This window comes from Peromyscus eremicus, chromosome 18 (assembly GCF_949786415.1).
Source record: "Peromyscus eremicus chromosome 18, PerEre_H2_v1, whole genome shotgun sequence".
Classification (NCBI taxonomy): domain Eukaryota; kingdom Metazoa; phylum Chordata; class Mammalia; order Rodentia; family Cricetidae; genus Peromyscus; species Peromyscus eremicus.
In genome coordinates, this window is record NC_081434.1 from 37452969 (window position 1) to 37478236 (window position 25268).

At 42.4% G+C, this 25268-nt stretch overlaps 1 protein-coding gene across 4 annotated transcripts in view; it reads left to right on the forward strand.

The window, feature by feature from the left end:
• Nr1h4 (nuclear receptor subfamily 1 group H member 4) overlaps positions 1-25268 on the forward strand; it is a 60454-nt gene that overhangs the window by 25618 nt on the left and 9568 nt on the right. For 2 of the 4 annotated variants that reach the window (XM_059245455.1, XM_059245451.1), the window contains 5 exons: positions 9460-9612; positions 12172-12305; positions 14314-14412; positions 14750-14849; positions 18859-19005. In XM_059245455.1, coding sequence (XP_059101438.1) covers positions 9460-9612; positions 12172-12305; positions 14314-14412; positions 14750-14849; positions 18859-19005 — 633 coding nt within the window. The remainder of the gene's footprint in view (positions 1-9459; positions 9613-12171; positions 12306-14313; positions 14413-14749; positions 14850-18858; positions 19006-25268) is intronic. The other 2 variants (XM_059245454.1, XM_059245456.1) reach the window with 2 other exon arrangements.

Below are 25268 nucleotides of genomic sequence, written 5' to 3' on the forward strand. Positions count from 1 at the left end.
CCTGTAGAAAGCCCTTTTGAAGCGACAGAAAGGGCCAGTGGATTTTGATCCAGGTCCTCCCGAAGCTAGTCTGCATTTCTGACTGTCTTATCTCTGCTATCTTTCTATCTACTAATTCCTTATGCCTCTCTCTTCCACATAAGAACCCAGTAAAAGGTAGGGGCGGGTCCCCCATACTTTGGCACAATTCCTTATCTAGGTATTTACAGATTGCCATGATGTAGCTCTGATGTTCATACAATACAGTGCTTCTCAACCTTCCTAATACTACAACCCTTTGATACAGTTCCTCATGTTGAGGTGACCCCCAACCATAAAATTATTTTGTTGCTACTTCATAACTATAATTTTGCTACTGTTATAAATCATAATATAAATATCTGATATGCAGGATATCTCATATGTGACCCCAAAGGGGTCGAGACCCACAGGTTGATAACCACGGATATGGTTGAGATCAAATGTACTGAGACTATAGTTGTATGGGAGGCAATTAACACACACCCTGCCAATGGCAAATACTTGGTGCATGCTTGTTGCTATTCCATTACTTTTGCATTGCTATACTGAAAAACCCAGGCATGGCCTTTAAGATATCCATCTCTCTATCTGGCATGCCTAAAGCTTCCTTAGGCATTTAGCTGTTGTTACATTTTCTTAATGAATTTTTTTTTAATTTTATCGTTGTTTCTGCTTTGTTCATCTACATGCCCTAACTGGCATCACACCCTGCCTTCAAAACTATCTTCCTGGTGGTTAATTAAGTAATTAATTAAATTCTTTTTTTTTTTTTTTTTTTTTGGTTTTTCAAGACAGTTTCTCTGTGTAGCTTTGTGCTTTTCCTGGATCTCGCTCTGTAGACCAGGCTGGCCTCGAACTCATAAAGATCCGCCTGGCTCCGCCTCCTGAGTGCTGAGATTAAAGGCATGCGCCACCACCACCTGGCTAAGTAATTAATTAAATTCTTTATTCATAAAATATCTTTAAGTATTACCTTATATGCCATTCACTCTTCTAACCTATAGGAGATGCAGTGGTGAGCAAAACAGAAAAAAAAAATCTTGTTCTTATGGTTACCATTGCCAAGCAGTAGTGAGAAAACAATGTATCTAACTGATGTACAATAGAAACAACAACAATGTATCTGACTACAGTAGAAACAACAACAATGTATCTAACTGACTACAATAGAAGCAACAATGTATTAATTGACTACAGTAGAAACAACAACAATGTATCTAACTGACTACAATAGAAGCAACAATGTATTAATTGACTACAATAGAAACAACAACAATGTATCTAACTGACTACAATAGAAGCAACAATGTATTAATTGACTACAATAGAAACAACAACAATGTATTAATTGACTACAATAGAAACAACAACAATGTATGTAATGACATACAATAGAAACAACAACAACAAAGCAAACAACAGAGATTCAAAACTATCACCTATCAACAATTATTACCTGAAAAACCATACAGAAATCTAAATGGTAAAAGGATGATTTTAAGTGGACAAAATGGATATTTCAAATGAAATCTTTAAACATGGAAAATGCCTAAGCATATGAACGATACGTAAATAGTGATTAAGAGAAACTTCTGAAAGCACAAACTGTTAAATGAGAGCAGTTACTGTTACATATACAAGAATAAACCAACAAAGCATGTAAACAGCGATTCAGAGGGAAAGGGTTAAATTCCTGTAAGAACAAATGACTTTTTAGGCTACTGCCTCAAGCAGCCCCAGATGCCACCCGTGGTGGAAATTTGCTTGTGGGAGCCCAGACCCCTGAGGGGTGTTGAGATCAGGCCGCAGCTCCCAAATGACTCTTAAGAACACGCAGAGCCATGGTCTATCACGGCATGGTCCCTGCCCTCTGTTCTCAGCAGGCACCCAGTAGGGACAAGAGTGTCAGCAGAATTATACTTTCTGTCCTTTTAGACTCCGTCATCGCTTAGTAAACATGCCCCTGAAGAGAGTCCATGTGGTTCTGAAGCCAAATGAAGTTAAGGGAGAATTGTCAGGAAATGGCCTCTGCCCCCGCCCACTTCTACTCCAAGCTACTCTGCAGAGGCTGTCACCCATGACATCACATTTTCTAGTTTTTAGGTCTTCGGTTTTGTTTCATTTTGCTTTTTATTTGGATAGTTGCATCGTCTTCCCTCCATTCAACATGGAAGAAAAGACAGAGGAGGGCCAGATGAGAACTGTCGTGGGGGGCGGTATTCCAGCCCAGCTTCTGCTGTGTGAAGGAGGAGGTTGAGGGACTGGGAGTCTGGGGGTGGCCCACTTCTCTTCTGGTCTCCCAGGAGGCTCTGACAGCTTTTCAACACTTTTAGCCTGTTGATTATCTGAGAGGCAGTGCTTTCTATACATGTATTTGTTTGGTTGTGGTACTGGGAAAACACACATGTTAGAAAAATGCTCTACCCCTGTGCTACATCCACATCTGAGAAGCAATGTTTGGGGGACGCGGAAGTGCTGGCCATCACTTACACCGAACCTGGCTGACAAGTCTTTAAGGCAGTTTGCACATATCCATCCACCATGGCACTCCATCCTCTTGGGCCCAACAAAGCTACATGTATAGCAGCGTGGAGTTCTTGTGCGGTCTCTGAAGTCTAGAGAGTTCTACTCATGACTGCCAATGATATTCATGACTGCCTCTTTTCTAGGCAGTTATGACAGGCAAATTCATCTTGGTCTAGTTACTGTGGCCAGTAGTCTTGATGAGCCAACAGCTGCCGATAATGGGCTTTATCCTTAGAGGAGAAGGCCGAGAGGCTTTGTGGTGTGTGGTACTTCTTTTGGATTAGGGTCAAGGTGTTCTGAAGTAAGCTCAAATTTTGGAAAAAACGATGAAAGGTTTGGTTCAAATCATATCAAGAGAAATTCATTTCAGAATCTACCCAGTGAAGTCATCATTATATAACAGAGTTGAAACCATAAGGCCAGACAACAAAAACAAAAACAAAACAAAACAAAAATTCTAACGGGCTGGGGAGATGGCTCGTGTGAGACCACTTGCTCTGTGTAAGGACAAAGACCTGAGGTGAATCCCAGACATGTCGACTAACAGCCAGGCATGGCTGTGAGCACCTATAACCCTAGCTTCAAAGAAGACAGGTGGATCCCAAGAGTCAGCTGGACAGCCAGCCCCGATGAAATGACCTTCCAGTGATTTGCCCTGTCTCAAGGCACTAAGACTGAGTGATAGAGGGCCACGCCCTGAAAAGCCTGCTCTGACCTTTGTGTGAGTGTCAACAGGCATGCGCACCTGCCCACGCACCCCCTACAAACAAAGGAAAATGAGATGGAGACCTATAGTTTTCTTTTCTTAAATGTCCTTGTGCATTTTTTGATATTGAAGTATTGCTGGCCTCTAAAAAGGCTGGAGAGTGTTCCTCTGTCTTGTGGAAAAGAGAATAGACAGATGGTCCTTCGTCTTCAGATGGTTGATAGAATTAACTGGCGAAATCACCTGGGCCTGGAAGTTTCTGTTTGGGGAGGTTGTTTATTAACTAAGTTTCTTTCATTGGATAAGCCTGTTTTGTCAATCAGTTCCCCACAGGTAAGTGTTGATAGGCATTATTCAAGGAATTCCATCGAAGTTATCAAATTTGGGAGCTTAGAGTTCTTTATAATCTATAGAGTTCTTTCTTCCCTTTGTTTTCCTTATAATGGATCTGTACTGACAGGGCCCATTTCACTTGTGTGTGATATTCATAATCAGTATCATTTTTATTGATTAGTCTCTCTAAGGATTTATTAATTTTATTGATAGGACTCATCTTTTAGTCTCATTGTTTTTTTATATTATTTTCCTATTTGAAGTCACATTGATTTCTGCTCTGATTTTTTTAATTAGTTTTAATTTGTGTACATTAGTGTTTTGCCTGCAGGTCTGTCTGTATGAGGGCATCGGATCCCCTGGAACAGGAGTACAGACAGTTGTGAGCTGCCATGTGGGTGCTGGGAATTGAACCTGGGTCCTCTGAAAGAGCAGCTGGTGCTGTTAACCACTGAGCCATCTTGCCAGCTCCTCTGCTCTGATTTTTTAAAACTATTTTCTTTCTTTTGCCTTCTTTGTGATTAATCTTCCCTTCTTTCTTAGCTCCCTGAAAGCAAAGCTTAGGTCACCGAGTTTTAGATCTCAACATAGAAAATGCATTTTAACTGTCAGTTCCTCCCCCACCCGAGCGCGCATGCGCGCCCCTGGAAGCATTGCTTTTGATGCACACCTCCAGTCTAGATAGGTTGTATTTTCATCGATTCGTTTTCAGTGAGCTCTTCAGGCAGGCACCTCTTCACAGATTTACCTCACGTGTAATTTCTCAGAGGCTTTGAGCTGCAATTGCCATCCCCACTGAGGTTCGCCTTTTCTCTGGGGACTCTTCATGGGTGCTGGGCCACCACTCACAGAACCTGTGAGATTCATTCCATTCCAAAGCTTGGGGCAAGTTCTCCAAACTCTTCACAGCTAAGCTGCTTCTGCTTCTCCCTACTCTAGATGCATTCACCCATCTTTTACATTTTTGATGATCCAGAATTACCCTTTCAATGAGAGTGAGACTTGTTGAAGTAAACAAGCACAAAATGATGACTATCCTCTTGGGATGGAAAGAAAATGAAAAATCAATCAAGCATACACAAATGACTCAATATTTTGGGTCATTTTAACATTATTAAAGAGACCGCTAGGTACTCACCATGGATCCAGCTTTGGGGAAGGTAACAGATCTTTGTTACAGGCTGGGTTTTTCCATGCTGGGTGAGATTTGGGGAAATTAACGTCTTGAGGAAACGTTTTGGAATACAAACCCCTTATTCTATTTGAAGGCCTGTGAAGGTAGTGGTTGATAGTGGAGTCTGAACTGAGCCTACCAGGATTCAAATTCAGGCCCTACAATTCATTACCTGTAGTACTTTGAGCAAGTTAGCCTCTGTGGAACTCAGGGTCCTCTCCCATGGGACAGAAATAATTAGCACTACTTCATTGGATTAAGGATTAAATGAATACCACATGTATTTTTGGACAACATATGAAACAAAGTAAAAGTATGTAAAGTGATCTCTGGGTAGGCCATGTTCTATATAAAGAATTCTGAGTTCCATGTTTTTTGCTGTCTTAAAAATCCTTAAACATGTAAAACATCAAATGATAATTCATACTACCAATAGATACCCATGTCAACCACCAATGTCCAATGTGACATACATGCATATATGGGACTAGCACATGGCTCCTGGATCCTATGTATATAAAGGACAAAAATGGTGGGTAGTATTTGTTAGAATTACAAGATCCATGAAAATGTCATCTCCAAACTGTCCTGCAAGCCAGGGATTCCCTACCCCCAAGTTGGCCATGGCAGTCCTCCCCACGGCTCGTCTATTATCAGGAAGGCTCTGTTTCTCTGTGAATTTCCTTTCCATTCATTTTCAAATGACTTTTCTGATATGAGCATTGTTGAATATGCACAAGAAAGAGCAAGATAGAGGCATAGCTTGTGTATGGATAGATTTGCATAAAGTATAAATAGAGTATATGTGCCCACATTTAAATGATGTAGTGATAATATTGTGTTGCTCTCCCAGAGTGAAAGCTAATTAATTCAGCTATTGAGATGATAATGATTTCCTTTTTGGATAATAACAGAGGTAAAGAGAAAGAAGAAAACCTGCAGACTTGTTCTGTGCACCCTTCCTTTGATTCATCTTGGAATAAGGAGTTTCATTCTCTCAAATATTAAGCTGTCTATCAGTACCTATTGCAGTTTTAAAAGGAATCATCCCTAGGCGGACTCGAGGGAAGACTGACTCATGCAGGCAGGCTAAGGTGTTCATTGAGCTCATGGTTTGGCACTGGGGGAAAGAGTTCTTTTTGCTTTAATCTCAAAAAATACACGCTTTGGTATTTGCGCTCTCAATATCAATGCTAATCTGAAGCATAACATGTTCTTTTTTGAAAGATTTGATTTGGTTGGATTTAACTTTAGGAAAGTGTTAAGATCTTTCCTCCTGAAATGCAGACAGCTGACAGAGGAGCCCAGGGCTAAGCCAGCCTTGACATATCTACCTTTTCGTGCAGCCTCTGTTTTCACATTTAGTGAGCTACCCAAGGCTAGCATGTTCTCTCCTTTTCTCTTTTTAGGTCTCTCTCCCGGTCTAGCCTAGGCAGCATCTCTAACCTCTCAGCTGTGGTATGGTAACAGCCTAGGCAGCATCTCTAACCTCTCAGCTACGGTATGGTAACAGCCTAGGCAGCATCTCTAACCTCTCAGCTGTGGTATGGTAACAGCCTAGGCAGCATCTCTAACCTCTCAGCTGTGGTATGGTAACAGCCTAGGCAGCATCTCTAACCTCTCAGCTGTGGTATGGTAACAGCCTAGGCAGCATCTCTAACCTCTCAGCTACGGTATGGTCACAGTCTCCAGTCTCCAGTTCCCCCTTACTTCCTCTTGTTCTTCAAGGATTTTCTCCACATGAAGCTTAGGCCATACCTTCTACCGCCAAATTCTTCAAGAACCTCTCTTTTCCTACATAGCAAAGATCCCTTTGTGTGGCTTTCTAGGGCATTTAATATCTATTTTCTCTCTCCAACCCCTTAACTACCCCTCACTCATATTCCCAGACTCCACACGGCTACCTGGATGGATTATCTACTTTTCCCCAGAGCTTCTGTAACGCTCTGCCTTGCTCCTTCTCAGAAGGTCTCTCCTCTCTCACGGTACAGGCTTCAAAAATGATTCTGTAAGCCGTCACTCAAAGTTCTCCTAAAACCTTCTCTGATTCCCCTACTTGGAATTAGAGTCACCCCAGCTCAACATCTGATTCTTTCCAATTTGTAGGCATTGGGAAATCCTTATACTATAGTTAATTTATTGTAATATATATATATATTTTTTTGGTTTTTCAAGACAGAGTTTCTCTGTGTAGCATTGGGCCTTTCCTGGATCTCGCTCTGTAGACCAGGCTGACCTCAAACTCAGAGATCTGCCTGCCTCTGCCTCCTGAGTGCTGGGATTAAAGGTATGTGCTGCCACTGCCCAGCTATTGAAATAATTTTTGAATGATAGCTGGATAAGTTTTCATAATACATATGCAACTTTCCATATCTACACCATAATTGCTCCCCTCTCTCTAAAATGTGACACGACCTTTATAAGCACTTAGAATGACCCCCAATTTTCTTTCTGTGGCTGTGATAAAACACTCTGACCAAAAGCAACATAGGATAAGAAAGGTTTATTTCACCTTACGCTTCGAGGCCCCAGTCCATCACTGAGGGAAGTCAAGGGAGGACCTCAAGACAGGCCTGTTGGCTGTTTCCTGCAGCGTTACCTTCAGCAGAGAACTCCTTCACGGCCAGAGAAGTACAGTAGACACCAAGCTGGAGGAACACTGTCTGCCGACTCACTCCTGGCTTGCTCAGGCCCACGTTTGCCCTTAGACAGCCCAAGACCAGCTATCTGCTCAGGGAATGGTGCCACCCACAGTGGGCTGGGTCCTCCTACAACAGTTAACACTTAAGAGTCCTTCATAGCTATCCTCACAGACCAACCTAATAACGACAATCACTCAACTGAGACTTTTAAAAATCCTGTCGATTCTAGGTGGGGTCAAATTGACAGCCAACACTAACGTGGACAGGAGTAAAGCACCAAATCCCTCAATACGGCTATGAACTAGAACTGGAACAGCTTTGCCCTCATCAAGGAACTGTGAATGAAAGTAATCCAGTGGTGGGAAGGGTAACTCATGACCCAACCCCAAGAGGAGTGTCAACTTTGAACTTGCCACATACACCCAGCTTATAACACAGTGGTGCCCCTCATCCACCATGGCTGAATTCTAAGATACCCAGTGGAGGCTTTGTGTGAACCATATACATAACTATACAGGCATGAATTAGGCAAGGAAGATATTATCAGTAATAGTCATTGACAAAACAGAATGATATGCAGTACTAAGAGTTGCACAAGTGAGATCTCTAAGTGCCACTGGGTGGGTCATCTGTACACCATGGATTTGCTGGCTAAAGAGATGATTCATATCCTGGGTGGTGAGACTATGCGAGATTTCATCACACTGCTCAGGAAGATGGACAATTGCAAAATTTATGAGGGGCTTATTTCTGGAAGTTTCTATTAGTATCTTTGAACTATGGTTTACCACATGTCATGAAAACCTCGGAAACTGAAACTGTAGGTGAGTGTGTAAGCTGCTGTACCAAGCAAGAGCGAGTTTCTCTGTTACTTCTCTTGCTTCCCAAATACGTGTCTCTGCTCACCACCACACCGAATCTGGAATTATTGGAATCTACGGGTGACCAGTTGGAAGAGAACAAGTAGATGTGGGTCACAAGGGCAGAAGGAGGTCGCATCCCCTTCCTGGCTTTAGGCATCTTACCTGAAATGGCTACAGCTGTCCTCTATCTTCTCTGGGGAGATATCTCCTTTTAAATCAGGCTTGGCATTTTTATTGTTAGGCAAGGCTGTCATAATAAGTGCTGGAAAACTAAAACCTTGAGCACAACTTTCCCCCTGAAATGCCTGGTAAACAACAACACGCTTTCTGGCTTTTTGCTTACTGCTCACTTTCTAAGCTTTAGAAAGGATTCTGTATTTCCTGTTGTGTGTTGTCTGGGTGTTTTTGTCTGCATGTGTGTATGTGTACCGCCTGCAGGTCTGGTGTTCACAGAAGTCAAAAGAAGGTGTCAGATTCCTGGAACTGGAGTCATGGGTGGTTGTAAACCACCATGTGAGCTTGGAGAACCCAACCCTGGTCCACTGCAAGAACATCAAGTGCTCCTGACAACAGAGCCAAATCTCTAGCCCCCTCACGTGCTCTTTTAACCATTCCCTGCACTTGTTACGCCTCAGCACGCATCCAGTCAGCTTCCACACAGCCCTTAGTCTTCTCTTGTTTAGTTATTTGCATGCATTTGCTTTTGTTCAACCTTTAAACTCTGGGAGGGCAGGGATGGATTGCTCGCCTTTATAGCGGCAGCACCTAGTACTTACTGGCCTGTAATTGTCCCCCAATAAAGATAAATGGAAGTAATATATATTTAAAACAAACTGATTTTTTTCCTAAGAAAGGCCCTAATTCCCACTTGCCATTGTTTTAGAGAGATAAATTTAAAACAGCTCCCCTTTCAACAACAGCACACAGCAAAGTATCCATTGCTGCAGGTCCCCTTGCTCAAGGCTCATCTGGGTGATCCCCAGCAGTTAATGAAAAAAAATGCCCTGATGTACTTGTGTGGGACCTTCTCACACTTTCCAGTGTTTCTCCCGCAGGTTTCTTCAGGAGGAGCATCACCAAAAATGCCGTGTACAAGTGTAAAAATAGGGGCAACTGTATGATGGACATGATCCAGATGTATTTCTTGCAAACTTGTTCAGGATCTTCTCACACTTTCCAGTGTTTCTCCCGCAGGTTTCTTCAGGAGGAGCATCACCAAAAATGCCGTGTACAAGTGTAAAAATGGGGGCAACTGTGTGATGGACATGTACATGCGACGCAAGTGTCAGGAGTGTCGACTCAGGAAGTGCAAAGAGATGGGGATGTTGGCTGAATGTATGTATACAGGTATCCACTTCAAGCCATTAAATTCCACTAAAACCTCTTAAAGGAGGCAGGTGCCAGGTAACTCAATCATCCCACATTAACGACGGAGTCATCTGAGCCACCTCAGTTCTTGGAAAGGGCAATGGCCCACTGAATTGTTTCAACGGCCACGTAAAGAGCATCTTATTTCTCTGAAAGAAACACCTGGGGTTTGTTTTGGGTCTTGTTTTCCTTTGTTGTAAGGAATTTATACACGGAGTGATATGTCATCAACATATTATTGAAATAACTTGTTTCGATGAGCTTATAGAAAGACATTCTGAAAGGTTCCTCTAAATTTGATTTTAATGTACCTCTTATTTATTGCTTAATTACCATAAAAATTCATAGTCTTGGGACAATACCTGCCTCTGAATGATCTAAATAGCGTTTTAAACTAAGTCATTTTATTAAGAATTCGTCTCCTCTTAGTGTAGCTGTGAGCCAATTTGTATAGGTTTACACAGGAAATTAACTACCCCGAGTTTTAATATAATTTTGTCCTTCAATCTGATAAAGGGACACTGTATTAAACACTGGCGTTATGAGGAATCACCGTCTTCATCAGAAATTGGAATGCATGTTAGAATAACATCATTAATTTTTCATCCTACAGCCTACTCAGATTTAGAGATATGCCTTGTTCCCCCTCAAAACAAACAGGCAAAGAAATGTCGCCAAGGGGATGACAACATTCAGGAAGGAATGCCCCATGAAATAAAAGTCCAGGGAAGGTGACTCTGGTCCTATTGTTCCCAAACTGTATGGGTCACTGGGATGCACCCAGAGAAACAATGTGTGCAGGAGGGAGAATAATCGGTCTGTGTAAATAAATAATCCAGCCCTGGATGGATGAAAGTTTTATACGGGCTGATCACAATCACATTTTAGCATCCATGAAATAGGAGCCTGAATGGGGGGTGGCGGCTGCAATCCAATCTGGCAATGGAAAGCCATTGACGCAGGGTGGTTCGTGTTGCTCATTACTTAAATATGAGCTTGTTCCATCGGAGCTCATTTGCTAAGAGACCCTCCCCAGAAAGTCTGTAGTTTTATTTATAAACACAAAAATCTCCCTGTCAGAGATGTAGCTGTTTGATGAGTTTCTGCACAGCGAACTTCCTGGGGCTGTGTTTCATTGTCGTTGAGAGAACGAAGAAATCCAATATATATGGAAGGTATTTGGGCCTTGCTTGTTAAAGCTCCAAGTGTCATCAATGATGACATTACGTGATCTTTAAAAAAAAAAAAAAAAAAAAAAAAAAAAAAAAAAAAAAAAAATTCCGACACTTTGTGTCAGTCATGTTTCTATCATTATTTAAAAATACCCAGGAGAAGAATTATTAAGAGAGACCATTTCCTCTGGGTTCATGCTTTCAGAAGTTCCATGACCGTTTTCCACAGTGTTTAAGCATTTGGTGGAGGTGCTGCGGGGCTAAGGTCAGGGGGTGGTGACAGAGCGCAAAGCTTCCCTCAGGACATGGAAGAAGCTGGGGTGCCACAGTCCCATTCGAGGACACACCACTAGTGACCCACAGATCTTCTGGGAAACCCCCTCTTAGAGTTTCAAGTGCCTCCCAGAAGCACAACACTAGGGCTTTGTCTTTAACACAATCACATTCCTTAAGTATTGTATCCTTTATGTTTTTAAATAACTCCTGTGGGTTAATAGGATTTCAATTTTTTTTCCCCAAAAGATGTTCACGTTTGTTTTATTCAATAAGTTTAATGTGAAACTGAATGTACTCTCTATTGAACAGTATTAATATAGGTGAACAAGCCCAGGCCTCTGACTTCCTAGACCAGGAACGGGGAGCCTGTCACTTACCATGCCATTTACTGAACATCTTGTGCTTTGTATAATCCTTTAGTATCACAAATTATTCACATAAAATCCAGCTTTTTTTAAAAAAAAATGTAAAGCATTTAAGCAAAATTCTGCAACGGTTTCTTTGTATTTTACAAATGAAGACAAAGACTCGCAGATGTCAAAAATGGGCCTTTTATTTTTACTGAAGATTTATTTTTATTTTTATTTATGTATATGTGTTTGTGTAGACACATCCATGTACGTAGGGTACCCAAGGAGGCCAGGAGAGGGCATGGGATCCCCTGGAGCTGGAATCACACACAGGTGGATGTGAGGCACCCTACACACACGCGTGATGTGGGCGCTGGGAACCCAGCTCCTCTGGTCCTCTGGGAGAGCAGCAAGTACTCTTAACCATGAAGCCATTGCTCCACGTGGTCTTCTCCTTTTAAATACCAAATGAGCCGGGCGGTGGTGGCACACGCCTTTAATCCCAGCACTCAGGAGGCAGAACCAGACGGATCTTTGTGAGTTCGAGGCCAGCCTGGGCTACAGAATGAGTTCTAGGAAAGATGCAAAGCTACACAGAGAAACCCTGTCTCGAAAAACCAAAACAAACAAACAAATACCAAATGAGCTAGAATTCTAACTGCCCCCTGAGCTGACCATATAACAGCTGCTTCAGGACCACACACCCAATAGGATTTTCTATGCTTCCCCCCCGCCCCCAGGTTTGTTAACTGAAATTCAATGTAAATCTAAACGGCTAAGAAAAAATGTGAAGCAGCATGCAGATAAGACGGTGAATGAGGACAGCGAAGGCCGGGACTTGCGACAAGTGACCTCCACGACCAAGTCATGCAGGGTAACAGAGAGTCATGGCATTGCCAAGGTCAGCGGGAATTGTGTTTCCAGGAACCTGCCGATTTGGCCAGGAGGCTGAGGCCTTAGCCACAGCCAAGTTTCCATTTCAGCTGTGTACTGAAATGGAGTCCATTTTTTTTTTCTTTTGAATCAAGAGGGAAAGTTGAGAAGTTTTAAATAGTAGCTGTGTATAAGGTAAAAAGTGAAAGTTCTTCTCTCCAGGCTACTACTACCTAATGGCTGCCAGTGGGAATGATTTAGTCTTTAGGATGGAGTTTTCCACTTGAGGTTTTCTTTTGAGACAGGATCTCACTGTGGACATGGCTGTCTTGGAACACCTTATTTAGACCAGGATAGCCTCAAGCTGACAGAGATCCACCTGCTTCTGCCTCCCAAGTGCTGGGATTTACTTCCAGAATTCTGAGATTAAAAGCTTGCGCTGCCCGACCTGGGTTCCAGCTGAGTTTTTGAAGACCATACCTGCACTCCCCACCTCACCCTTGCCCCTGAGAGAAGGAAAGCTCCAACTTGGGAAGTCTGGACCCAGGAGAGGCTGTGGGTTGCTCCTCATCAGTGGGTAAAACAGAATCCCACATATATGTGGACCAACAGAGAAAACCCTTTTAATTGAACAACAACAAAAATCTCTTAAGAAATCTGTTGACTCGCTAGGAACAAAGTGAGGAACACCTGGGCTGGTTAGACACACACACAATGTTAAGTCACAGAACATCTGGAAGGATTCTTACGTGCTGGTAGCTGAAATACCAATAAACCATGATATCCAAGCTACACTTTTGCCTGTATTCGTTCGGCAAGGACAACTTCATCCACTGTTAGGTTTTTAAACATATTGCTTGGATTGACTTCGAGAGAGCTAACCTTATAAAAAAGGATCATTCTGTCAGAGTGTCTCATCAGTAACACTTCAGTGTAAGAAAGCAAAAAGTTGGGCTGGAGAGATGGTTCAGTGGTTAAGAGCACTGGCTGTTCTTCCAGAGGTCATGAGTTCAATTCCCAGCAGCCACATGGTGGCTCACAACCATCTGTAATGAGATCTGGTGCCCTTTTCTGGTGTGCAGTCATACATGCAGACAGAACACTGTATACATAATAAATAAATAAATAAAAGAAAGCAAAAAGTGGACGCAATGGTTCATGTTTCTCAAGAGACAATGAAGAGGGGAGAGATGTTTGGGATCCGGGTTGAGCAGACTGATGACTGTGGTGTCAGAAGACTGTTTTTTTCTATAATGTGTAGATATGTAGGAGTTTAGGCTTTGGCCACATATTCCTTATGACAACTATGTAACTGCCATTTTAATTTAAAAGCAGCACAGACAATATATCAGCAAAGGAGCATGGCCAGATTCCAGTAAAACTTTATCTTCATAAAGGTAGATTTGGTCTAAAGACCACAGTTTGCCATCCTTGAATATAGATGAGTGTGCATAGATGGATTCTCTGTCTAATACACAGGAAGCATTTTTTTTTTTTTTTTGGTTTTTAGAGACAGGGTTTCTCTGTGTAGTTTTGGTGCCTGTCCTGGATCTTGCTCTGTAGACCAGGCTGGCCTCGAACTCACAGAGATTCACCTGGCTCTGCCTCCCAAGTGCTGGGATTAAAGGCGTGTGCCACCTCCGCCTGGCTCACAGGAAGCATTTTAAAGCTATGATTTAACCTTGAACTTCAACTGACATTCAAGCGTGATTGGATTCAACAGCCTCCATATTCACACTACTATTTATTCCCATATTTATTCATATGTGAAGAGGATATTTTATTGTTCATATTTTCTAAATAGGAAAACCAGCAAGTTGAAACAATTTTAGGGAAATATGTAACTGATTGTGCCTGGACCCAGAGAAACCTGCTTTCCAATACGTGTAAGCCCATAGCTCTTAAGGCTTTGAAAAATCCTTTGTTATCAGTTCATTTCAGATAGTGTACATATTGGGATACGCCCTCAACTGCCCTCCCTAACACCTTTCATTTTCTTGCCAGTGTAGGAGAAAACTGAACTCACCTCAGATCAGCAGCACCTTCTGGATTATATTATGGATTCATATAGCAAACAGAGAATGCCTCAGGAAATAACCAATAAAATCGTATGTATGCTATCTGAATATACACTTGTTCAAAGTTAGCATTTCTCTGGAGCTGTTAGTACCTTTAAGGTGGGATTTATATATAAATGTGTTACTCAAAGTGATTGTATTTGAGACTTCAAGTTATATATTCAAACTTTCATCGGTCTTAAGCAATTAAACAAAGACGTCATGGATCTATCTTGTAAATAGTAATTGATTTCCAAAGATCTTAGAAATGTGATCTGGGTCTTTAAATTTCTCTAGTCAAGTCTATTGTTTTCCTTTAGTGATTTTATATTGAGTTATCCTTTTCCTGCCTATTGATTAATCATTCACTTTTTTTCTTAAAATTTAGTTAAAAGAAGAATTTAGTGCAGAGGAAAATTTTCTCATATTAACAGAAATGGCGACCAGTCATGTACAGGTTCTTGTAGAATTCACAAAAAAGCTTCCAGGTACTTTTTACAACAATAAATGTTAATGTTCTTGAAATGTGTGAGATGTGCCGTGATCATATTAATCACTCTGTGGGCAATATTTTGTTCAGTTCTTAAAGCATTCTTATGTGGTCAGGTCTATTGTCGTGATTTCTTTTGCTAGGTGTTTTTCCATTAGCAATTACTCTACCACATTGTACAGTTTTCCTGTAACATTGACAGCTTCAATTTACTATAAAGTCAAAATCATATCTGACTTAATCTTTCTAGTTGCTATGGACATGAAAAGTCATAGCCACAAAGCATATTCAGGATTATTTATAATAACTCTTCCTTGGGCTGAAGTTGTAGTTCAGTTGGTATAATACCTGCCTAACATGCATGAAGCTGCAAGGTTGATCCATAACACTGTGTAAACTGGGCCTGATGGTATGTGCTTATAAATCCTGGCACTTAGAAGGTAGAATCAGGAGAAACAGAAGTCTAGGATCATCCTTGGCTGAATATTAAGTTTGAGACCAGCATGGTATACATTGGATCCTGTCTTAAAAAAGAAAAAAAAATCTTCCAAATCAATAGGTCAGAATTCAGAATTGAGACTTTGCAAAGTTGGCATTTATTCACTTATTCAATAAGCAGTGGTTGATGCCACCATTAAGGCTATTCCCGTAAAGAAGGGTAGTTAAAGGATATTACACACACACACACACACACACACACACACACACACACACACACAGTGCTATTTGAACATAGAGGAATTGGTTTTGAGAAAACCTAAGAGCCTTCAGAAAGAATTATATACAAGTTGGATATTTTTTAAGATTTATGTTTTTTCGTGTGTGTGTGTGTGTGTGTGTGTGTGTGTGTGTGTGTGTGTGTGTATGCGTGAGCAAGTACCTGCAAAGGCCAAAGATATGGACCTGATTTTGGATTTCCAGTGCCCATGTAAACAGGCAGGCATGGGTGTTATGCTCTTCTAACCCCAGAAATGGGCAAGAAAGGACAGGAGGGTCCCCAGGACTTGCTGGCCAGCCAAGCTAGCTGAATCGGTGAGGTCCAGATCAGTGAGTCTGTCTCAAAAATAAAATGGAGAGTGTTTGAAGAAGACACTCAAGCTACACTCACATGCACAGATGCACACACAATCAAAAACCACACACATGAACATATATGTCATCCTGCACACACACACACACACACACACACACACACACACACACACACACACACCATGGGAGAAGAATTCCAGCGTGGCTACAGAACGTCTTTGGCAGGCTCTTGGATTACATAGTAAAGCAAATTGGCAGCAGATGATCAGGGCCTAACTAAGGAATTTAGCCATTGCCCCTGGGTGGTAAAGAGGTTTCGGAAACGATGACATTTTTGTTGCAGATAGATGGCCTTATCAGGTGTATATGAGGTGGACCTGAGTGGAAAGAGATGAAGCAGGAGGAGCAGTTGGTCTGCTACTAGGGAAGCCTAGGGAAGAAGGTTCAAAATAAAATAATAAGAGTAGAAGAGAGAAGGAGGAAACGTGGAAGATCGATTCAAAAATCCGTAGGGGTTGAGGAACGGTATGTGTAAGGGAAAGGAAAGGGTGTGTCTTGAAGTCCTAAGCGTATGAGCTTCTCCAGTGAAGAAACTGCCGTGCTGAGTCACATTTCCCAACCTGCCCCTCTGTGTCACTAAGACGTGACGGTTTCAGTGGAAAATAAAAACCATCAACAAAGCTAGCCTGAGCTACCTAATCAAATGTCTCAAAAGAATTTTAAAAAATGTTAGTGCATTTACAATTTCATTGTATAGAGTGCCATAAATACCCATAGTAACAGCATAATATTCGTTAAGTTACAGACAACGACCTTCAACACAAGTTTTTAATTAGACATGCTAATTTGCCTCTTTTTTCCAGCATTATGCTATTCTTTTATTAAATGCGTCACAGACAGACATTAGCCTAATGAAACTCATAAAACGTGGAGAGAAAGTTCTCACTGTCATTGAGACTTTAATATTCTCTTGTGTCTTTACTAACGATGAAAGAGAAGCTTAATTTGTTCTATGCTAATTAAGGTGACACCCCCTCTTGATTCAAAACCAAGATCACACAAAAAGAAGAACTGTAGGGGGGAAATAAATGAAAAAAAAGGTAGAGGGCGATGACATTTTTTAAAAAAATTATTTATGAGAAGATGCTTTTCAGTTCAAATGGTCAGTCGCTTTGCATCTGAGAAATAATAAGTGACAAGAGGCAGATAAGACGCGGCTCTCTGAAAGCAGTGACATTCATTCCTAGTCCCAGTTTCTGAGGGGGAACACAATTAATGTGTGTTCAGTGAATAAGGCAGAAGGAAAGATCTTAAAACACAGAAGGAAATAAAGGCAAAAAGCCTTTGCCAATCATTCCCCCCAATAGCAATTAGAGAAATAACATTCCAGATATCAGCAATGGTAGTATAACGCCAATACTGAAATGGGATTTTTGTGGAAAATCAGTCTTTCTATTTAATACATCATCTGCCAGACACTGTCCACAGTGCTGGGGACCCAGTAAGTAGAAAGCATGGTCCCGCCTGCAGAGGAGCCCTTAGGTTCTCAGGATAGGGACTTTTCTTTTTGACGGGGTCTCATGGAGGCCAGATGGACCCCAAACTCATGATAGAATAGAAGATGCCCTTAAACTTTGGATCAACAAGTTCTGAGGTTACATGGAAAGTACCCCCACATCCAATGTTAAATTTTATGCAGTGCTGGGGGATGGGTGGTCCCCAAGGCTTCATATAGGTTTAGGCAATCATTCTATCAACTGAGTTAACTCTCTAAGCCAGATTGTGACTGTAGTCTTTAGCATTGCTGTCTTTGAATTCTCTTTGCTGGTTCCTCTCCTAAGCTGTTAGACATTGATGACATTCTCTTGTGTGTTGGTATGCACAAAAATTTGTGGGGTTTTGTCATTCATTAACTCATTCATTCTGCTGCCCAACAAATAATGTCAGGTACCTATTATGTGTCAGGCATTGAGGTTATAAACGTAAGTAAAATAGACAGTCTCTGCTCTAAGAAGTTTATACTGCAACGTAGGGAGCAGCCAATACATAAGCCAATGAATCCATTGCATCATGACAGGTAGTGGTACATTCTGTGGACAGTAATGAAGCAAATGGATCTAGTGAGAGCCTGGGGTTTTACACAGCATAGCCTTGCAGCGGAGAACTGATGCCTGGGGGGGGGGGGGTAAAGGGGGGGAGACCAGGGAAGGGCATCTCTGAGACAAACAGCACACGTTCAGATCTCAGTAGAACCATAGCCTCAGGAGGAGAGAGGAGGAGAGAGGAGATGAGGAGGAAGTCAGAGCAGTTGCTGGGGCAGGAAGAGGCAGTTCTAAAAGTCTGGAGGAGGACTTTGTGACTTCCAGATGGGGTTCTAATCCTTGAAGCTAATAGTTCTTCCCCAGTTTTGTCTGTTTCTCCACATGGCATGGTGCAGACCTTAGCTCAGAACACATCCCTCAGGATGACTTGTGGGATATGTTACTCATTCTCTGCATTCTGACTAAGTCCCGGGAGCCAGCCCAATATTTAGGACACATGAAGACTATTTTTCTGGCTCTGGATGCTTTTCTTTTCTGAGTTGACCCTGCATGCCAGGTGTGACCAGAGTAATGACTCCAAGAGAATCTGCCTACCCCGGGTTTCTGAGGCTTGTTTCGCGGGAGTCAGCTTGTTTCTGCCATTATGTATGTGCTTGCTGTGCGCTCAGCCTCTGTTCTCACTGCATCTCTCCAGTAAACCTGACTCAGTGCAGAAAAAAGTCAGCTTCTCTCTGGGGGGTTCGGTAAGGTATTCAGCAGACTGCCCTTGAAGACCTGCTGTAAAACAACTACAAGATCGGTTGATGGAAATGCTCTATCAGTATGGATGATGGCGATGATGAAATCTTATCGTATGCATGCAATATTATCCTATGCAAACAGTGTGAAATAGCGCTGGACAAACTCCTTGATCCTGTTTGATCGTTGCCTTAGGGTTTCAGACATTGGACCACGAGGATCAGATTGCGTTGCTGAAAGGGTCAGCGGTGGAAGCCATGTTCCTCCGCTCAGCAGAGATTTTCAATAAGAAACTTCCCATTGGACATGCAGACCTGTTGGAAGAAAGAATTCGAAACAGTGGTAAGTGATGGAATTAAAGGGTTTGTTAGTCCAAGTAAAATTGGAGCATACCATGAAGATGGGCCCCAGTCTCCCAGGCAACATTACATGACCCTGGGCCTGGCGTAAGAATGGCTCTAAAAGATACAGGTTAAATGGATGGGGTGTTTTGGAACCTTGGCTCAATAATCCTTTTGGTAACAGCAAAGTATCCTTCTCTGAACCAAGATGAAGGATCAGAAGGAGACTCCTGAAATATTAAAAGGTTCATCAGATTGAAAATAGTACAACGGGACTGTGTTTATCCAGTTTAGAAAAAAAAGATTCATTTATTCCCAACCTATAGGTATAAAAGACTAGTGTCAAGCTATTATCTATCCTATTCAAAATAAAATTTAGAGAGAAAGTGCTAAGGTGAAGAGATTGATCACACAGGCTGCCTCCCTTGTGAAGTTTAAGGTCTGGTAGAGAGAGGGGAACTTACAAAGTCCAGTAAAATGGAAGAACAGCTAGCTGAGAGCTAACTTCTAGTTGGGGAGCTTTCTAGTCTGGAAGGTTTTGTTAGCGTTTGAACTGGGCTTTGAACAGCACTTCATCTGGATGCTTGGGGTGCACTTGTAGGTCAGAAGGAGCAGGGTGGGTGAAGGATTAAAGATCAGAAATCTTGGGCGTGTCCATAAGAGGTGGGTGTGGTTGAGGCAATGGATTTAGGCTTACAATAAAAAGGAACAGAGAGGAGGGAAATATGACTAGATGGTTAAGGGCCTTGAATGTTGGGCTAAAGATTCTGATATTTTCTAAGCAACAGGGAGATGTTGAAGGTTTTTTGAACAGAAGAGGGAAAACATGAAAATAAATGTTTGCAAGTCTCCTTATGATAAGCCGGGATGGAAGATACCACGGAGGAGATAAGAAGTCTCAAGGGTGTGGTCCCTGGTCCTGGGGAAAGGGAATGAGAGTTTCAGGCTGTTGGCCCAGACTTTCACCCTCTGAAACGCATTGTGCTGTCCAGAAGTATGGATTATAGTCTACATTTTTAAAGTATTGATTCTGGCCCACAATATGTAGGCAGTAAAAGGCCGCCAAATACATTTCAGGTGATAGATTTTATTTTTCACATGTGTTAGGACCTTGTTTTAAGCGGTGTGTGTGCATGTGCATGTGTGTTGGAGGTGTGTAGAGGGGTGTGTGTGTGTGTGTGTGTGTGTGTGTGTGTGTGTCCCAGCACTTGGTTCTAGGAGTAGGTACTTGTGTGCTGAAGAGACATCTGTAGAATTAACCGGGGGGAAGAATGGACAAATGAGTTGAGGTTTCTCTTCAGCTGGCCTGTCTGCTACTTGCTTCCCCCATGGCTCTTCCCAGGTATCAGAGTACCTGCTTTTTCTCACCCTGAAAATTAAATAGCAGGCAGTCCCTTTTCCAGATCTTCTTGAAGAGGTTATTCTGAAGGATCAACATCCGCTAGGGATCTGAGTGTAAGCTGTGGGTGCAGGAGGTGTAGGTGCAGGAGGTGTAGGTGCAGGAACTCTGCTGTGCCCTGGTTCCTCCTCAAGACGAGTTGTGTGAAGTTTGCTCAGGTGCCATATGACAAAGAGGAGTGGGCTTTCTGCCATAGAAATGAAAACGTTTTGATGAGTAGAGATCTGAAGGGGAATTAATCAATTACCCATATAATCTAATATCCTAATGTTCTTCCCGTCTCTTTTTCCTCCCTCCCTCCCTCCCTCCCTCCCTCCCTCCCTCCCTCCCTCTCTCTCTCTCTCTCTCTCTCTCTCTCTCTCTCTCTCTCTCTCTCTCTCTCTCTCTCTCTCTCTCTCTTCCTCTCTCCCTCTTCTCCTTTCTACCTCTCTCCTTCCCCTATTACTGGATTTCTAAGAAGAAAATTCTCAATGTTATGAAAGTAATTTCTGCAAGATCTGTTAGGGGCTGTGTTGATTGTGGTATTCAAAGTTAACACTGATTCGGTACCTGCCACAGCCCGGGCTTCCTCCTAACTCCGTAATCTTTGGGTCTCATCAGAAGCAACTAAAGGATGAGATCAAATGTGCAAAGGACCAATTGATGGAAATCTCTCTGAAAAATAACAGGGGAAGAGTTGGGTTTGGCGAAAGAGGGCCTTCACACCACCATGTTGATCTGATGCCTGTGAAAGGGGAGAGCAAGGCTTGACTGGGAAGAGATGCAGAGCACAGTGCTGAGGTCTAACCTAGGCTAATGGAGAGGGATGAGGTGGGAGATGCCCACATGAACGTGCTGGCTGCGATCAGCCAGTGGCTGGGATGCCACTGACATCAGTGTGTTCTTAACATTCACAGGGATGCAGCTCCCAGGCCACTGTGGCCCTACTATGCACTTGTCCAGGAAGATCTGAGTCGGGCATCATCATGGCCCACATCTTGCATCATAAATACACATAATTTATTCTTTGTGACACTTAGAGATACATTTTATTAACCATACACCAGACATAGACCCCGTTAACACCCATACATCTCCTCTAAAAGCTGCAGTGCCTAGGTTTTTGAAAGGCTGGGGCAGGAGACAGAATCATCGAATGCTCCAGCTCACTCACTTCTTCAACTCTGACTCCGGTGCCTCTTTCTTTTAAAGAGCTTCCATTTACTAACCATCATCCATGAATCTGCCATCCATTGGCTGATCTACTTCCTTCCTCTGTGTGTATACATGCGTGTGTTTGTGTGTGAGAGTGGGAACACATGTGTCATGGTGGACCTGGGAGACTAGAGAGGACAGTTTCAAATGTTGGTCTTCACCTCAGACCTCGCTTGAGACAGGGGCTCTCCTGTCCTCTGCTGTACTAGCCACTCAGCCAGGTTTCGGCAACTCTGCGCCTGTCCCCATCCTGGTAAGGGTGTATTGTGATTGCAGATGGTTGTGCTACTGTGTCTGGCGGGTCTGGGGATCCAAACTCAAGTGGTTAGGCTTGCACAGTAAGCACTTTACACCAAGCCATCCACTATCCTAACACCACTGGACTGCTTTTTGCCCGACTTCATTTCCCTCAGCCCTTAACTTCTGCTCCATCAATATGATCCTTTCTTGGATCATTTGCTGGACATACTCAACTCCTTACTTATTTGGGGAAAGTGGTTTTGAGACAGGTTCTCCTATAACCCAGGCTTGCCTTGAGCTCGCTGTGCAGCAGAGGATGGTCCTGAACTTTTTTTATTTCACCTGCCTCTACTTCTAAGTGCCGAGATTTCAGCCATGTACCATCTGCTCGCTTTATGCTGTGCTGGGAGTTAAGTCCAGGGCCTGGTGCGTGCTCAGCAAGCATGGAGCTGTAGCTCTTTGCTTTCCCCTCGCCTGAGACAATGACTCACCTGATAACTCGCCACTTGCTTTAACCGGAAAACTAAGACAGCTCACTTTATGGTGCTGACCACAAGTGCAACCGAGAACTCTCAACTTGACACTCTTCCCCAGTCACTCGTAACCTTATGGGAAACCATTGCCTTATGCTGTTTCCTCCTCAAATTTCCAATGCTCCTTCTTTATTCTTAGCTAATGCCTTTGTTGGGAAAGGTAGATTTTAAAACCATGTAATGCACTCAGCTAAAAGTGCTGATTTTACATTATAGTACAGTGGTCCCCAACCTGGGATGGTCCATCTGCTTCTTCCCTTGGACAGCATCTGGAGATGTTTTTTGATCGTCATATTTCAGGAAAGGGACACTACGAGTATCTGATGTGGAAGCTAGCCACCCCCACCCCCACTAGCAACCAATTTATATAGTTCAAGATGTCAGTCATGCCAAGATTGAGAAACGCTGCCGTAGACAGATAAACTGAGCCACTGGGGCCATTTTTAACAGTGCTGTGTGTGTGTGTGTGTGTGTGTGTGTGTGTGTGTGTGTGTGACGCCTCCTGCAGCAAACGTCGAAACATAGTGTAGAGTGATGTGACATCATGAGGTTTTTCCATGAAGTCATTCAGTTGTCTTTGGACAGATCTGTGTTGAACACTGGGGTTGTATGGACAACTGTACAGTTGCTGAGAAGGTACGGACAGCAGCCTGCCTGGCCTTTGTCCTTCTGGACCTGCAGGCTGGTGGGGGATATGGGAGAGCATCAGGAAGGAGTGTTGTGCAAATTGGAGCACGGAGGAGCGTGCTCACATCCCTGTGCAAGTGTAGTGGATAGGCTCAGGAGTTCACGAGTGAATCCTGAAGGGTGGTGAGGAATGTGTTAAGCTATGAATGGGAGAATACAGTAAAGCAGGCACAGCAGATGCAAGGGCGTGGCAGAACACGGGAGTTTCCATGTCCAGCATTCACAAGTGCCCTGATGTTTTAGAAAGTATTGCTTATGAAGCTGAAAATGCATTCGACCATTAAGGACACTGAATACCACAGAAGTAGTTTAATTCCAGTCCGGTGGAAAACCTTAATCATATCGGAACAGATGCATTGTGATCTTAGTTTGACCCCGGAAAGAACCTGTTGGCTGTAACAGAGATGCAGTGCTGCAGGGGCTGAGAAGAAACAAGGAGACGTATACAGAAATATGGAATATCTAAGTGAGAAATGATGTACTGTCAAGTTAAATGTGTGTCAGAGTCTTAAAAAATCTTTATTTATAATTTAAATTTCAGAACTGTGTTTTTTTCAAGTTTCATGAAGGTTCATTGATAAAGTTTTCCAGAATATAATCTATGCCAATAAATATGCATGTCTCTAGTTTATAATAAGAAACTGTCTCCAAATACCAACCCCGTTTTGTGACAGTGAAAACCACCGGGACTCACATGCTGCTTTGTATTTTATTATCTGTAACGGCACTTTCATTCATTAATATTCATGAGTCCCTTAGTCCTAGTGGATTTTCAGCACATTGTCTTGTCCACATGTCACATCAAAACCTGATCTGGCAAGATGACCTTTAAGAATAACTTTTTATTCTCATGCTAATGTAGTAATTCTCATTTCTATTCTATATTATTTCTGGAATAACACAGCCTTTCAAATTTACCCTGTTGATGCCTACAGAAGTCTTTAAAGTATACAGCGTAACAATTAATTTTCTTGTTCTGCAGATTCATACTCTTTCTATTATCATACCCAAATTATATACACAAAGATGCCGTCTCCTGAGATGTTGTTACCAAAAGGGAGCTAGTGTTTATCTAAGTTCACTGAAGCCACAGAACTTGTATCTGACACAGTCTGTGGAGGTGGAGTTGTTTCTATATAATTTGATTGCATCAATAGTTTTAATCCTAATGTAGTATTGTAATGCAGACTAGGCTTCTAACCTGGAAGTTTTAGTAAAAATAAGAACAGCCATATAATCCTATAAAACAGGATAGGACTGAAATGGGCTTGCTAATGCTAACGGCCGTGCATTTCAACGGTAAGGCACTCAACAGCAGTAACCTTATCAAATGGAGCAACTTGCTCTGTTTGCTTCAAATTTAACTAAATCCTAAAATTAGCAGGGCTTTTTAGTGTGTCCTTTTTTTTTTGTTTCCACAATAGACATAAACTAATATCCAATTCACAAGTATTTGTCAGGATGACAGTGTATTTCAAGATTTTGGATATTTTGGGTTTTTTTGTTATCACCTTGTAAGTATTCTCAGTGGCCTCTATGGGTGGGAGTCATGGTCTGTGTGTCAAGGCTGCAGGGCTGATCAGCAGACACCCAGGAAAGGAGAGCAGGTATTTTGGAGGCCCAGGGTCCTTTCTATGTATTGTCCCTGTCATTTACCAAGGTCTAATATCTACCAGATTTTGGCCAGTGGTCAGAATAAAACCCAGACAAACACATCATTGCCCCTTAGCGAAGAAATAAAATATGAGCAGGGACTAGCGATGCCAAGTTGCTTCTCTGTGAATGATTACAGACGAGGTCAGAGAAACAAGAGACTCGTATCAGGGATGAAGCTGTAGCGAGCCGTAGTGCCATACTAGACGATACTGTATGCGGTAAAAGTGTACATGGCCTCTTTTCCGGCCTTTGAAACATTCACGAGATGAAAACAGTATAACTACATTTCCCCCCGAGAAACAGGTAAACCAAGGATGAGTTCAAATACTGCCTTTCAAAGGATTGAAAATGCAATGTTCTGAATGCAGCCTGTGTATAAGAAAGGCAAATGCTTAAGGTAGCTTACATTCTTTTTTTTTTAAGGATTTTTTTATTCATTTTTTTATTCATTTTACATACCAATCAGATCCCCCTCACCTCCCTCCTCTCTCCTCTCCCACCCCCTCCCCCCTCAACCGACTCCCCATTCCCTCCTCCAACAAGGCGAGGTCTTAC